The sequence below is a fragment of the Lissotriton vulgaris genome, chromosome 7, assembly GCF_964263255.1.
Source record: "Lissotriton vulgaris chromosome 7, aLisVul1.2, whole genome shotgun sequence".
Taxonomy (NCBI): Eukaryota; Metazoa; Chordata; class Amphibia; order Caudata; family Salamandridae; genus Lissotriton; species Lissotriton vulgaris.
Window position 1 is genome coordinate 844,946,820 of NC_141695.1, and position 14,205 is coordinate 844,961,024.

The window sequence follows — 14,205 nt, forward strand, 5'->3', positions numbered from 1 at the left end:
ACAAGTCCATCAAGTAATCAACACACTCCAAAGGTTGGGTTTTTCAATAAACCACAAAAAATCATCCACAAAACCAGAACAAGAAAAAAACCTTCTTAGGAGCAAGATTAAACTCCAAACCTGCATAAGCATAGACAACACAAGAAAGAATTCAAGCTATCAAAGGAGACTCACCTGTGCCAGACTGGTCAGTCTCTGACAGTGACGACTGTCATGAAACTCATGGGCATGATCGCATCATGCATACCCTTCTAATCACACATGCACGCCTTCACATTCGCCTCTTCAGGAGTGGCTTTACAGCAGTTGGTCACAAGCCACAGTGAGTTGGGAAGATGTAGTGGTTGTAACACAAAGTGCAGACTGAGATACAATGGTGGGCATCCAAAAACCTAACACTAGGCAGACCTTTCAAGACTCCAACTTCCTCAGTGACCATCACAACAGATGCGTCTCGCAAGGGTTGGGAGGTTCATTCAGGGCACCTGAGGGTACGGAGTCAAAGAACGAACCAGACTCCATTAAGCACATCTACTTCCTTCAGTGCCAGGAACATCGTCTTCATCTCTAGGATTTCCAAACCCACATACTGAAGAAAACTGTATTAATTCAAACAAACAACACCACTACTATGTTCAAATTCAACAAGCAGAGGTACGATGTAATTTACACTATGCAAGCTAGCTCCAGAGATTTGGAAATGGGCCAATTCAAAGAAAATCAGTCTACAGACAATTCACCTGCCAAGAAAAGAAAACCACACAGAAGCGGATCAACTTAACAGACCAGCAGCTCGCGCAAGTAGGAAAGGAAACAGGACCCTACAACAAATCTTCAACCTATGGGGGACCCCAGGGACAGACCTATTCGCAACAATAGAGCACAAGAAATGCCAATTCTTCTCCTCCAGGTTTCATCACCTCCTATCAAAAGGAATGCCCTGTCACTGAACTGGTCTGGGACATTTGCATATGCTTTTCCTCTGATTCCGCTGATAGTCCTAAAGAAAGCCAGACAACCAGGAACAAATCTAATACTCTTAGCCCCTCAATGGACAAGACAAGCTTGGTACTCAAGCCTGCTCGAACTTTTCAAAGGACAAATGATCAAGCTCAAAGCAGACCCAAGACCTCCTCACAAGGCAAATGGGCCAAGTCTTTCGCCAAGAACTAGCGACGCTCAACCTAGCAGCTTGTCACTTGAATACGTAGAGTTCGGACATTTGGCCTTCTCTCAAAGAACAATGGAAATACTGAGAGGCAAGAAAACAAACCACAAGACAATGCCGCGCTGCAAAGTGGAAACAGTACACCATATGGTGTACAAAAAACAATACCCTAAGCTCCATTTCCACGCAGGAAACAGTGCTCATATATCTGAGACACCTGCTAAACAGTAACAGCAACCATTCAAGCCTCAAGGTACACCTGCCAAGCTATACCAGGGGGAAATCATGTAAAAACCTCTTCAAAGCACCAGTCATCAAAAGATTCCTTTGAAGATCAAAAAAATTGCACCACCAAGAAAGTCTCCAGCACTGATGTGGAGCTTAAACACAGTCCTAACACAACTAATGAGGGAGCCATTCGAGCCCATGCACAAAGCAGAACTTTAACTACATCACTATCAAAACCTCCTTTTTAATAGCCGTAACATCCTTAGGAAGAGTAAGTGAACTAGAAGCATTAACTACTGAAGAACCATACATGCAAATCCACAAAGACTAGGTCATCTTAAGGACAAATCCTCAATTCATACCTAAGGTACTAAGCAGATTCCATTTGAACCAAAGCATACAGCTAGCAGCCTTCTTCAAGGATCCACAAACACGAATAGAAAGGAACCTCCATACCATAGCCGTAAGGAGGGCTTTATTGTACTATGTACAACCAAACAAATTCCTAAAAACAATCAATTGTTTCTCTTACTCAAACTCCAAAAAAGGAGCACCAGTGACAAAGGGAACAATTGCTTGTTGGATTGTAGAAGCAATCCAGACATGCTATGCCTCAGCAGGTAAGAACCTGAACACACAGCCAAAAGCACATTCAATAAGGAAAAAAGGAGCAACCCTAGTGTTCATGTCCAATGTGCCAATACACACCATATGTGCTGCTGCAACATGGGCATCTCCACATACATTCACCAAACATTACTGTGTGGATATTCAGATGACTAAGGAAGCTCATGTAGGACAAAAGGTACTTCAACGCCTGTTTGCAAAGTCTTCCTCCTCTTTCCACAGCCACCCCAAGGAGGTGGAACCGCTACATAATCTAATACACAGCATGTTTCAGGCTGCAAAACAAAATGGTTACTTACCAGTAGGAGTAGTTTTACAGCTTAGAGTTTTCTGGATTCACATCCGACCCACCTCCCCTATAGTCAAGAATAGGAACAGGTGGGACAAGATATCACTGAAACCAAAGAACCATCATCTAAACTAAACCGAATTTAAGACATTCCCTACAGGAAAAAGGGGGGAAAAAGAATTTCGAAGATGGCTACCATGCACAAGAACCTCAGGGGCACCGTCTGACATCACACAAGGGATGGACCTAGCACCAAATGATGATTGATGTCCCAAACAGAAGGAAAACAAGCATTTGCAATTCAATCGTCTCTCCTTTGGGACTGTATAAGTATTTAGTGATGCAGAATATTATTGAACATTAGTGCAAGGTAGATCTCCGTGTCTATGTGTTCATCAAATACCTTGAACTCTCTAAATGTGCCCTAAAAGCACATTTCATGAAAACAGATAACACTGCTTGTCAGTTTAACTAAATTTACCCCAACCCTTCTCCATTTTGGGAATTAGCTGAAGACACATCAGACTGTATCCTTGCTTCTGACCCTATATAGTTATCACCTACCTTTTGGCTACGTTTGTGCTTTACAAATACCTGATCCATACACACCCTTAACATATTACCCTCTATATCGTTCGTCCTTTAATTTAAAGCGATCTGATACTCCCACGGGTCATGTTTGCGCTATAGAAAACTAAAGATGACAAGAATGCGAGTGCTAACCATGAGCACAAGAAATAACTGGTGTGTAAATATACGAGACCCATCGTGTGCAGTAATTTAGTTTTTCCATTCTCTTTCACCCTTCTGCCAAGTGTCCTCATAAAACGATCACTGCCATCCTCGCTTCTTAGCTAACAGTGGTAAAATCTGTAAATTCAAACCTATCCTACCCAAGATGTTCCCTTCAAACCCAAGACTGGTTAAAGGTTTCACTTATGGGATAGCTGTAATTCATTTTACGCGAGTGTTACAACCTATTGAAACAGATGGTATTTAACCAATCTCTCATTCGCGCGTCGACCCCTCAAAATTGAATTCCTAAAACTTTGCCTGCAATTTGCTGCAACTGAATGATATACAGGTCCGTTGGACTGAAGACATAGCTGACCTTCAATGTCTCGAAAGTGGTTGCTACCAGCAGGAACTTCTCGTGCGTACTCTGGTCGGTATCTCTGGGCTGACTGCAGTAGCGATCTGGGTCGTAATGTTGTGGCGGTAGGCACGAGCGATCTCCTGCTTACTGGCCGTACGCCCCATGCCGTGCACCTCATAGCAGTTGGAAATGGACGGGACAGGATGGGAGCCCGGCGTGCCGGTGTTCAAAAAAGGTAAGAGACATAGAACGGGGACTAGGGGCTACCAGTTTCAGTGCAGTCTCTGAATAGTAAGATGGCCATGTTGCAACCTCTGCAGTTCAAATATAGCGGTAGGAGGCTTTCATTGCTGGTTCAATTATTCGAAATAATTTAAATTAGATACACTCTGTACGACTTCAAATATCTTTGGTACGTGAAAAGATACTGATATAGTAAAAAGTTATTAAACGTTTGGACAATATTGGGAATATTTTTATTGAAAATAATTTTGCTAGCAAGTGCATACATATATGCATAAAAAGCACCGAATAAAATAGGAGGATTGATCTATAATTTTTAGATGTCTAAATGCATTATAAAGAAAAGCGGCCTCGATTGTCCCGGCGGCTTAGAGAATAAAAGTGTGCGTGGCGCACTGAATCTAAGCAGAGCATGTTGTGCCGGCAGGAAGAGAAACTCAATCAAGAAAATAGTGCTTACAAGACTAAATGGCAGATATTGTGTAACAACTGAAGTAAAGGGGCCAGTAGCCATGGGAGGTGTTACAAATGAAGACAAGGTGGTACTAAGGAGGGACTAACAAGCCTATTAATCAAAAGCCTGCATTTACGAAGGACAAGGCACAAGCCAATGACAAATATGGGCGGAGAGTGGGCGTGACTTTTCTTCCATACTCCACTACAGTAGCTCGCCAGAGCAGCGCATGTCCGCTGACTCAGGCTCAACCTAAAAAACCAACAAAGACTATTTTGGACACAACCACTAGATAGCGGAATAATGCACAGCAAGTAAATCCAGAAAACTCTTCAAGCTGCAACACTACTCCTACTGGTAAGTAACCATTTCGTTACTCCTAATACAAGCCTCTTTCTTGTTCCTACACCAGACCCTCTTGTCCCCTGCCATTAGTCAGAAAGTTACAGTGATGGGCCTTCATCAGGGATCTGGTGAGGGTGATAAAGTCTTCGGATGCAAGGGGAGTGGCTGCCTTTGTGTGCATGGGTGCATGGGTGGCACCAGTGGAACCGCCTCTGAACAGCTTGAGAACAGATTTCAGTTCCACTATGAAGTGCAGTGTAGGGTACCTAGCAGTGATGGGGAATAAAAAAGTGCCATAGACAGGATGTAGAGTTGAAACTTGAATGATAACGTCTCCTGAATAAAAAGCCCCCTATCAATTCTAGTTTTTTTTAATGACACAACTGCTGTCTTCGACTCTGTAAACCATGTCCATGCGCTTGCTTTGCTTGCGAACTTCACTTATAATCTAGTTTATATTGTTTAGCAGTGTATCAGTCACTTGAAATGTCTGGAAATTGAGGGGCCTAGGAAGGGGGTGTCATTAACCAACGGAATTGCTGGGGTAGTGACCTCCGATAGGTGACACTCTCACTGCACATTGAGAATGTGAAAAATATTCCTGGGGTCCCAGCTAGAGAGCTTCGGTGTTTCAAACACCCAGATTGTGCTCCGGAACTAAAGTTATTTTACTTATTCATTGACTTGTATTGAGAAATCCTTTTAAGGCCAGAAAACAGATTGTTATGCACTCTAGCTTTGTACACATTGTGTTTACCGTTGGAGTACTCATCACCAAGTCTTACATCTGCGTGTTTTTCCACAGAGCGCATGATAATGACGTCAAAGAAGCAAGCAAATTGAAGTCTGAGCCAACTGTATCTCAACATCCATCAATGGTTGTCCAAGCACACCCTCAAACAGCCGCACCACTCCTTTTCCAGCAGTCCTGTTACCAGCCTCTGCCGCACACAGCAATGCCACTCTCCCAGTTCCAGTCACCAGTGCAGGATCTTTGCTCGGCCTACCGGGATTCGCTACAGGCCCATCGACCTCCCAGCATGCTCGCCGGTAGTCACTGTGCCTCACTACATTCATTCTCTACGCTACAGACTGGCCTGCAACCTACTGTACGAACACTGCCAATCCAAGGACCCATTGCCATGCAAGTGGCGATCACAACCGAACCCAGACACTGCATTTCTATGACCTACAGAAGTGGCTTTCTCAGTGGCCACTCGTACGCCACAGGATGCTTTAACAGATGACATTTGAGGCACTGGAAAACATTTTTGTTGCTGGGAGATGGCAACTCTAAGCTTATCCTCGGAAAGTGAGGCTAACATTTTCCACTTGACTCGTATGTGAAATCTTTTCCATGGGACTTCTCTTGTTTTTACCTATTTTTGTTTACCACAAGTATTAAGATATTGCCTTAAAGCTGAGATTTTGTAAGATATGTTAAGAAACGCAATAACACATACCTCATTTTTGTATTTTGTTAAGCTGTGCTTTTCTCATTCAGGCGCTCTTAGACGGCTAAGGCGAACTGCATGAAAAATGTTGATGACTGACCTCACAAATAGACTGGTCGGTCCTGAAAAAAGCGATGTTGGAACAGTCTCTTTTGAAGAGTCGTGCTTGTTGTTGCAGGCTTGTGTAGAGAGGATTCTGGTTTCAGTGCTTCCCACAGAATCTAGGTAGCGGGCTCCAGTACCCTCTACTGAGGTGAGATGCATATTACAGGAAGAGTTGGTAGAGAACTTCCGGTTCAATGTGTCTCCCAAATAAATACAGGGTGATTCCAACCGCCATAGAGCTCTGGCAACTACTTTTTTGGAAGGTATATGATTGGAGAAACACTGGAGTCTGTTTATTACCTTTTGATTGGAGGCAAGTTCCTAATTCTAGCACCAGGACGATGGCTACCACCTCTCCAAGGGTGACCAGTCCTTACAGCAGAGACGTCTGGTAGTGACCGACAAAAACATAATTGGCACTCCCATCCTGAGATATTGACACATTCGTCAATCAAGCAGGTACCTCTGTCCATCCACCCTACTTAGGAGTGTATCACTTTTATTACTGTAGCTGTATCATAGTAGCCCCCAATATAGGAGGGTGAGAGGTGCAGTATTTAATTTGTTATTATACCCTCCCAGAATAGGCGACATCTTCCAAAGCTTCAAAAGGGAATTTACTACTTTATGAAGAAAAGCATCTTTTGGTCATTTCAGGCGACCAATAAAGCAATTCTGTTTGCCTTAAAAATCCATATACATAGGTTTGTTATTTGGTTATTTCTTTATAAGATGTTGCCTTTAGTTGGGAGATTAGTTTGTATTTTTATTTTATTAGCTGCTGCCTTAAATGGACTGATAATGAGCAAGAGTCAAAGGACTTTCGATAGGAGCTTATATCAGGGATTCACAGAATAATACTTGAACAAATGTTGCTGTTTTTATTTATGAATTAAAACAGTTTCTCTTCTGTGCTCAGATAACGTTTTGGAGGCTTTAAATAGTCTTGTGGCTTGTAGTTCAAGCAAATAATTTAAAATGTTTTAGTGTTTAATTGTCCTGATTTTATGTGTTGTTTGCTAACTACCTACTTCAATTTTAAGTGTGACGTTAAGTCTGTTTTGTACAATCAACACACTACTGCTGCCACTGTCTGTGATGTTCTGTCTGGGCCATTGTATGTTGACATTTCAGATTTTGCATGCTTCCTGGTCGACCTGGCATGCCAAATACCTAGGGCGACAGCTCTTTCTGCACATCATTGACCGATCCCATGATGTTGGCCATGGGCACAATACAGGAGGCTGGCCTTGGGAACAGTATAGAAACCTGGCCTTGCCTCGGAGCAGTAGGGTGTTCTTGTTTTAGCTTGGACACAATTTCTTTTGAAGCTGAAAGACCTACGGCACGGACCGCAAGGTACTGCAGTTCATAAGGTGTCTTCTCTGCTGTGGTAGGCGCAGGTCAATATGTCTTACTGTCCAGGCTAAGTATCCCCTCACCTGCTCATGTTGCGGCCTCAGAGCACACTCTGCACGGATTATCTCAAAGTTTCCTAAATGACTGTGCTTCCAAAGGTTTTTAGGATGGTGCTTACCATCTAACATTATTTTCACACCACAGAAGTGGTCTTTATTGCAAAGAGCGGGCATTTCTCTAGTGCCACATTCATTTGGGTCACTTGTCCACATGGTCCTTTGGGACCTGACCAGCAATTGCATCTCATTCTTCTCTAAATGTATTTACGTAGATTGTTTTCTCAGGATGTCTCCCGATCGATCAAATGTGCAATATGACCATAACATAACTTGGAGTGTGCAGCTCCTACTCTTCATTGAAAGTATGATGTGAACTCAACAAAAACCGCCCTGTCGCCCACACTGCTGAACGTATGTATTTTATGTACAGCGAATCAAGTTTGTATGTTTTTATAGAAACCGTAGCACACTGAAATCTCTTCAGAGGGGTTTGCAAACTTGAACTTGCAGTAACTGTTAAAATTCCTCCAATGTTGCATATTGCAACCATTACTTTGAGTACCATTTGACATTTGTCAAAGTTTTCAGCATGTACAGCAGAGAATAGGAACTACTAAGGGAAATACACAGCTTTGTGAGCAAAGTTTAGAGACCCTTTCTTTGCTTAAAACACGTAAGTTTAGCAATTAGTGGAGTAGTTTTTTTTTCTCTAAACTATCTTTTTTGTATTTATGCAAAATGTATTGCTACTTTCTCTTATACACCCCATTTCGACTGTGTGTCTTTACCAAATGATCAGCAGTGAGAACGTTTTGATGTGTGTGACCCTCCCGAGTGTTGCTACTATGTAACGGGTACCCTGGTTCACTGCAGAGTCCAGCTGGATGTCTGGTACCCAAGTAAACATGTTGTGGGAATCACTGTTAGTCTTGTTCCCCGTTGCCAGAAATCTTTCTTACCAATAAAACCATTTTATACAACTGCTCTCGTTTCAACTTTGTTTGCGTTTGTATATGAAAGTGTAGTTTCTTGTAACTTGGATGCCAAATCCTAGAGGTTTAAATAGTTTAGTTGGTCCTTGTAAATTCAAAAGCAATCTGTAAGTTCCCTTTGGGGAGGGTTGCTCTGATGGCACCCACTTCAATGCCAGTGTTATTTACTGTATAGATTCAAGGAGGATCCTTGTTCTGTTTCAACCCTTTTTCGACAAAGCCACATTTTCGACCCCAGCCTTGAAAGAAAGAGTGGAATGGAGTAACTCTAGCCTACTGCTGATCCATCTACAACGTTCTTAAGGTTATCAATGCCTTTCTGCCTCCAAACGACCCGTAGTAGAACAGTGTTGCTGTTGAAAATTTGCCTAAATGTGCCTAAAGTGTGCTATCGTGTGCACCATCTGTACGAGTTTGGTCTAGTTAGAAGACAAGTTGTGTGGGGTACAGACTTGCTTGAAGATACCAATAATACTTGCTCTCCCATTCTGATAACACTGATGTCCATATTTTTTTAGTACTACTTCCCGGCAATCCTAAAATATACTGAACACCTACGTGCCTGCAAGCTGTACCAGTACAAGCGATAGTTCGTGGGACTCCCCGAAAAAGCCTTCCCCCAAATTGATAGTTATCAACTTAGAAACCAGGTTACTTTTCACACCCCCATTGCAAGAACACACATCCTGTTTTACCCTGCTGCTGAGTTAAACTTAAATTTCTAATCCCACAAACTGTTAAAGCCCTAGCCCCCCTCTCACCTTGCTGCATTCCTCACCCACTACACCCCAGCTTGATCACTGCAATCTACTAACCATCACCTCTTAACAGTGCCTAATGTTTCCTGTGCCTAGTCAAGCTTTTGCTAATTCTACCCACTTGGCCCTGTCCACTGGAATGCCTTCTACTTTAAATCTCGGGGGTATTCCCTCCTTACTCTCCTTCAAGACCAACTGAAAACACCGTAAAAGCCTTTGTAATCAGAAATACCATCAGTATAATCTAGTGCATATTTGTGCTAACCGGCAGAAAAAATGATGGTTCTATGCACAGAGATTGTTATATAGCATAGTCATTTCACAGTCCTTATATAAAGTTCAATGGCAGGTCCTCATATGGACGTACTTCAAATCATTCCAGTGGTAGAGATTCTTTCGATCTTCTGGATTCTGTTGTCCGTGCATCCTGTGGGGCTTTTAGAGTATGTTTAGCAGGCTAAAGTTATGTCTGCATGGTGCGGACCATGGGCTCTTACTTATTCTCCATAAAAAGAAGTATCTAATTCAGTCTTATCTCCTGATGCTTAAAACTCCTGCTGGTTACCTCTTCAAAATCCAATTAGCAATCGTGTGTAGTATATAATGAATGTGGCCATTTGCCATATGTCTAGTTCCCTACTACAGCTGCTCTACTGGTGGAACCTCACATGGACCATACACCCTCCAGGGTTCTGGGCTTCTGCAAGCTAGCACCTTGCCAGAAAATGTGATTGCCAAGGAGACTCAGATTTTGTTTTCTAGGTCCATCCACTCCCACACCCTGCCACCACTGCCATGCACTGGTGTCACAGTAACATACTGGAGTATGACCATTAAATTCCTCGCTACTGTAATTCAGTTCACTGCCATAGGGCACCAAATTCTGTTACAGATGTTAAATAGTTCCTCCCCTCCAGGCCAGAAAAATTACACGAGATGCCAAAGATACTATATTTTCATAAACTTTAATTTTTCATATGGTGCGTTAAAAACATTATAAAAATGCTGCCAGACTTCGAAAAAGTCTATCTGTTAGTTTAAGAATGTGTTCAGGTTCTCTCCTTATGCCACCTTCTTGCTGGTCCTTTTGAAGGTCACACCTCCAGCCACTGATGTCTGCAATAAACCAAGCCAGAAGCATATTAGTGACCAAGTATTGCTCTCCCACTGCTGAAAATCAACGGCACACTTCATGAGATTCCATTCTTCCTCTATCCAAGTGCTTCAAATGGAAAAATCGAAGTGTGGGTATTCTGTACTAGAGTACCTGCATGTTTCTGAGAAGTGCCGGTACTCTCCAATTAAAAGTACAGCAGTTCTCTTGAAAAGTGCCAGTACTCTGCCTCTCAAAATAAAAAAGTGCAGGTACTCCGTACCGGACAGTACCGGCCCATTTAAAGCAGTGCTCTCATTCACTTAGTTGTTGAAAAAAGTCATTCATCCACCCAATATAATTTTTGCAAAGTAACTAAGTGTACCCCCAAGACAATAAATCTCAAATGTTCCCAGAAACAATCACCGTCCCACTGCTGAGCTAAATTAAATGCACCATGTCATGACAACTCCCCCCACGCCCCTTTATTGTGTCAAGGAGCCACTCCTTCACCTGAAGGGATTTTCAAAAAGTTACCAAGTGTTGCCCCAAAACCTTAAACTTCAAAACTTGCCTCCACTAGTTTTCCTCCTACAATTTCAGATGTGTGATGGTATTTCGGGAAGTCCACAACCAGCTTTCCCCCTTCCTGCCTTACAGTTGCCTGCAAGAAGAAGATACAATATTGAATTATAGTTGATTGAAAATGCAAGAGAGGCTTCTTGTGTAGTGTCACAATAGGGTTTCTTGTCCCACTTCTGTGAGCATCTCAGAGGTAGATCAAGCAAAGCGTTCTCCTCAAGCCCACTAGATAATGATTTACATGCACATGCTCTGCTTTTTCTCATGGTGTTTAATCTTTGTAATTAAAAATGCCATTTAAAGGGAAGGAAAAATATTCATTTCAGTAGTTTCTCTAAATTGACATTTGCCTGTCATTGGTAGATTGCATGCAGATCATTTCCTGACTAATTGAATGAGTATGGATATGCTTGATTATTGTGCTGTGTAGTTGCTATATATTCTCTGCCGTTTGTTTGCACACACCAATGCAACTGGGAGACTTAATCTGGAGTTTGCATCTTCCAGATACAGCAGCTTATTGTAGAAACTGTGAGGCGCGAGGGTTTGAATGGGAGCTGCTGGTGATTGCATGGGTAGTATAAACAACAAAACTCCTGTCGGTAATCCATTACATACAAGCCCAAAATGAATTAATGGTCAAACGAAGAACTGAACGACAGCAGCACAAGGAATCAGAAAACACAACCAGTGAGAAATATTTTCTTACCAAATGCATGTATTTTTAGCGCAGGTACATGAAGATATCTATGTACAACAGACTAAAGGTTGCTCCAAGTAGTTAGAACAGTGTAACAAAAGGGCTCATGCAGAGTGAATATGTGAAGTGTAAAGTGTACCCGTTAAATACAATACAATATAGAATGCAATGCTAGTGCAGCTGCCAGCTGTCTGCCCAAAACAAAATGAACAAATCCTCATCCAGAGGGGCATCTAGAAGTTTCTTGGAAGTCCACGGGTGACTATTGTTTTAGTGCAGTGAATTTATATCGTCGACATTTCGGCCCACATACTTGTGGCAGCTTGAAACCTTCCATGAGTTTCCTATGGAGGGTAGAAAGACGGCAAGCCTGCTCGTCTCAATCAGTTCAGAATCAATAAATGAAAACACCAGCCTAGACCGGAGCCCTTCAAACTAAGGAATGAAAACGAATGGGCCAATAGGCGATACTTTCGCTATTCCAAATTTTTAGGAGGAATGAGTGCTAGCCAAGGCGGTATGACGCTTCAAGTGTGAGCACACTTGTTACCCGAATCGTGAGGTTTACTGGGTCCCCCCATTAGAATGTAATGTTGGTTGCATGGGGGAAGTAGGGTTTGTATGTGAGGCAAAGGGGGCTTCATGTGAAGTGCAGGGAGATCAGATTGGAAACAGAATGGGATATGTGGGGCAGCGGCTGATTGAATGGAAGGTGCTGGGGATCGAACAGGAGGAACATCAAATGGAAAACACTGAGGATTCGATGACCGATACTTCGCAAATCCGAATTAAATGGTAGTACTCCTTTGAAAGGGCAAAGGTAATTATAGTCTTTGAGGGTTGTCTATTTTATACTGTCATATTTTTTTTCAGTTAGCCTGGAAAGTGGTGAAATTCCCTTACCTTGAATTTTTTACCAGCCATTGTCTCCATGTCTGATTCTTGTCCAATGGTGAATTTGTTGGTCATGGTCTGGCCAGGGTAGATTTGCGACCAGGTGAAGTCGTTGCCATTTTGCACAACCTCTGTGACAATTTTGAAATCCTTTCCCCTTGCGCTGACATCACTGGGAATACCTTAAACAATCAGAATGGAAGAAATTAAGGCTTTTAGGGAATGTGAGCTCATCCTCCATAGTGTACAAAAGCAGCCTTTTGTTTCAGTAAGTAACCCTGCACAGACCAGAGTGCTTTCATCTGGCACTCGCCTGGCCCTCTTTTACATGTTTTCTAGTTGGGTTGTCTTAATTGCCAGTATGATCAAGAACCCAGAATCTATGCTAGCCCTTTCCAGCTGAGCAAAACCCATGTTTCCTTCGTAATCACACCGTAGCCAATCATGCATGTGGTTTGTGCACAGTCCCGCACTCCTAAGTAAATAAAGAATGCATTTTCCGTACGTAATCATTGTCTGCAAACCATGCACATGCCCCTCTAGATCACTGCTTTTCAGCTAATGCAAACCTTTCTCCTCTGGTCCTTGACACCAATCAGGAAAGTGCTTGTTTGGCAGCTCTGTTTTTAGAATGCTTTCTTTACAGTCCCTTTAACACTTAGCTGTCACCCATGACACTCTACTGTGGACCCCAGTAGGTGATGTTGAGTTTGTCTAGTTATCTATGGCCCGATTTAGCTAGTAATCCCATGAGTTTCAATACCTGCATGTTATTAGATCATGGAAAACAGGCCCTCTGTCCAAAATGCAATACATTGCTCGCCTATTGACAAAGCCACGTATTGGTCAGTCGTCCACAATACCAAGCATTGCTCATCTATGCGCAATGTTGCACCTTTCCCAGGTTATCTACAATGTCACACGCTGCTCTTCTATCCACAATATTACTCCTTGCTTGTCCATCCTCCAGATTAGATGTTGCTCAACATCACACGTTGGTCCTTTTATCTTCTTCTAAGATTTATAACTTGGGTACATCTATGAACAAGTTCCCTACTGCTTATCTGTTCATATCATCATATCCATCCGCCTGCATGAGTATGGCGCATTGCTCTTCCTATCGCAGCTTGACACATTGCTCATTCCTTTGTGGTAGTAGACATTGCACGCTCTCTTCTAGGGTCACATACTGCTCATATTCATTTACCATGTCCCTTGACAAATACTACATTAAAATGTTACTTACCGATAAGGGTCATGAAGGCTTCATAGTTTTCCTGGCTCTCCACTTCGTATTTTCCAGTGAAACTCATGTTTCTGTCTGCAGAGGGTAGAGCGCAGTTCTGGAAGGTGATGGTGTGAATGGATACCCTCTCCTCAGGTGTGCAGCATTATAAACCCTGCGTACTTCATGACTCCGCCTCACGAGTCATCACACCATGATGACGCCTCTGAGTCAATAGCAGGGGTGTTATTGACCCTTGGCTGGAATTCCAGACGTTGTAAGCGAAACCTTCAATGAAGTCTGCTTACCTTGAAAAGCACTTTGCTTTTTATTTATTGACATGGGCGGTTCCCTGTCATGTTGCTACACTCTGTGCAGTAAAATCCAGGCAATTGTTTCCTCCATATTGCCAGTAACTAGGGAGTGCTTGAGTCCACCAACCTGACTTCTTTCAAGTCGAGTGACTAAAAGGGGCACCCATAGGAGGCACTGACAGTGAGACAAGTCCTTTTTGGTGGTGTGGGGTGGTGTCCT

General features: G+C 42.7%; 2 protein-coding genes across 2 annotated transcripts in view; one reads left to right on the forward strand and one right to left on the reverse strand.

Moving 5' to 3' along the window:
* The window catches only part of CCNJL (cyclin J like), a 127,719-nt gene extending 119,312 nt beyond the window's left edge, over nt 1–8,407 (forward strand). Inside the window, exon 6 of the mRNA XM_086931205.1 lies at nt 5,256–8,407. Within this exon, the coding sequence (XP_086787331.1) occupies nt 5,256–5,697 (442 nt within the window). The 3' untranslated portion in view covers nt 5,698–8,407. The remainder of the gene's footprint in view (nt 1–5,255) is intronic.
* A 1,716-nt stretch (nt 8,408–10,123) lies between these two features.
* Nucleotides 10,124–13,827, reverse strand: FABP6 (fatty acid binding protein 6). The gene is made up of 4 exons (XM_086928802.1): nt 13,693–13,827; nt 12,456–12,628; nt 10,845–10,934; nt 10,124–10,293 (listed from the first exon to the last, which is right to left on the reverse strand). The coding sequence occupies exons 1-4, from the start codon at nt 13,757–13,759 to the stop codon at nt 10,240–10,242; spliced, it is 384 nt and encodes a 127-aa protein (XP_086784928.1). The 5' UTR covers nt 13,760–13,827; the 3' UTR covers nt 10,124–10,239.
* Nucleotides 13,828–14,205: the final 378 nt, after the last annotated feature.

Bases quoted from the DNA above. Each gene is read 5' to 3' on its own strand.
- FABP6 (XM_086928802.1), bottom strand. From the start codon at position 13,759: ATGAGTTTCACTGGAAAATACGAAGTGGAGAGCCAGGAAAACTATGAA. The intron at 12,629-13,692 runs GTAAGTAACATT...TGATTGTTTAAG, and splicing joins AGCCTTCATGACCCTTATCG to GTATTCCCAGTGATGTCAGC. The intron at 10,935-12,455 runs GTAAGGGAATTT...TTCTTCTTGCAG, and splicing joins TGGCTGGTAAAAAATTCAAG to GCAACTGTAAGGCAGGAAGG.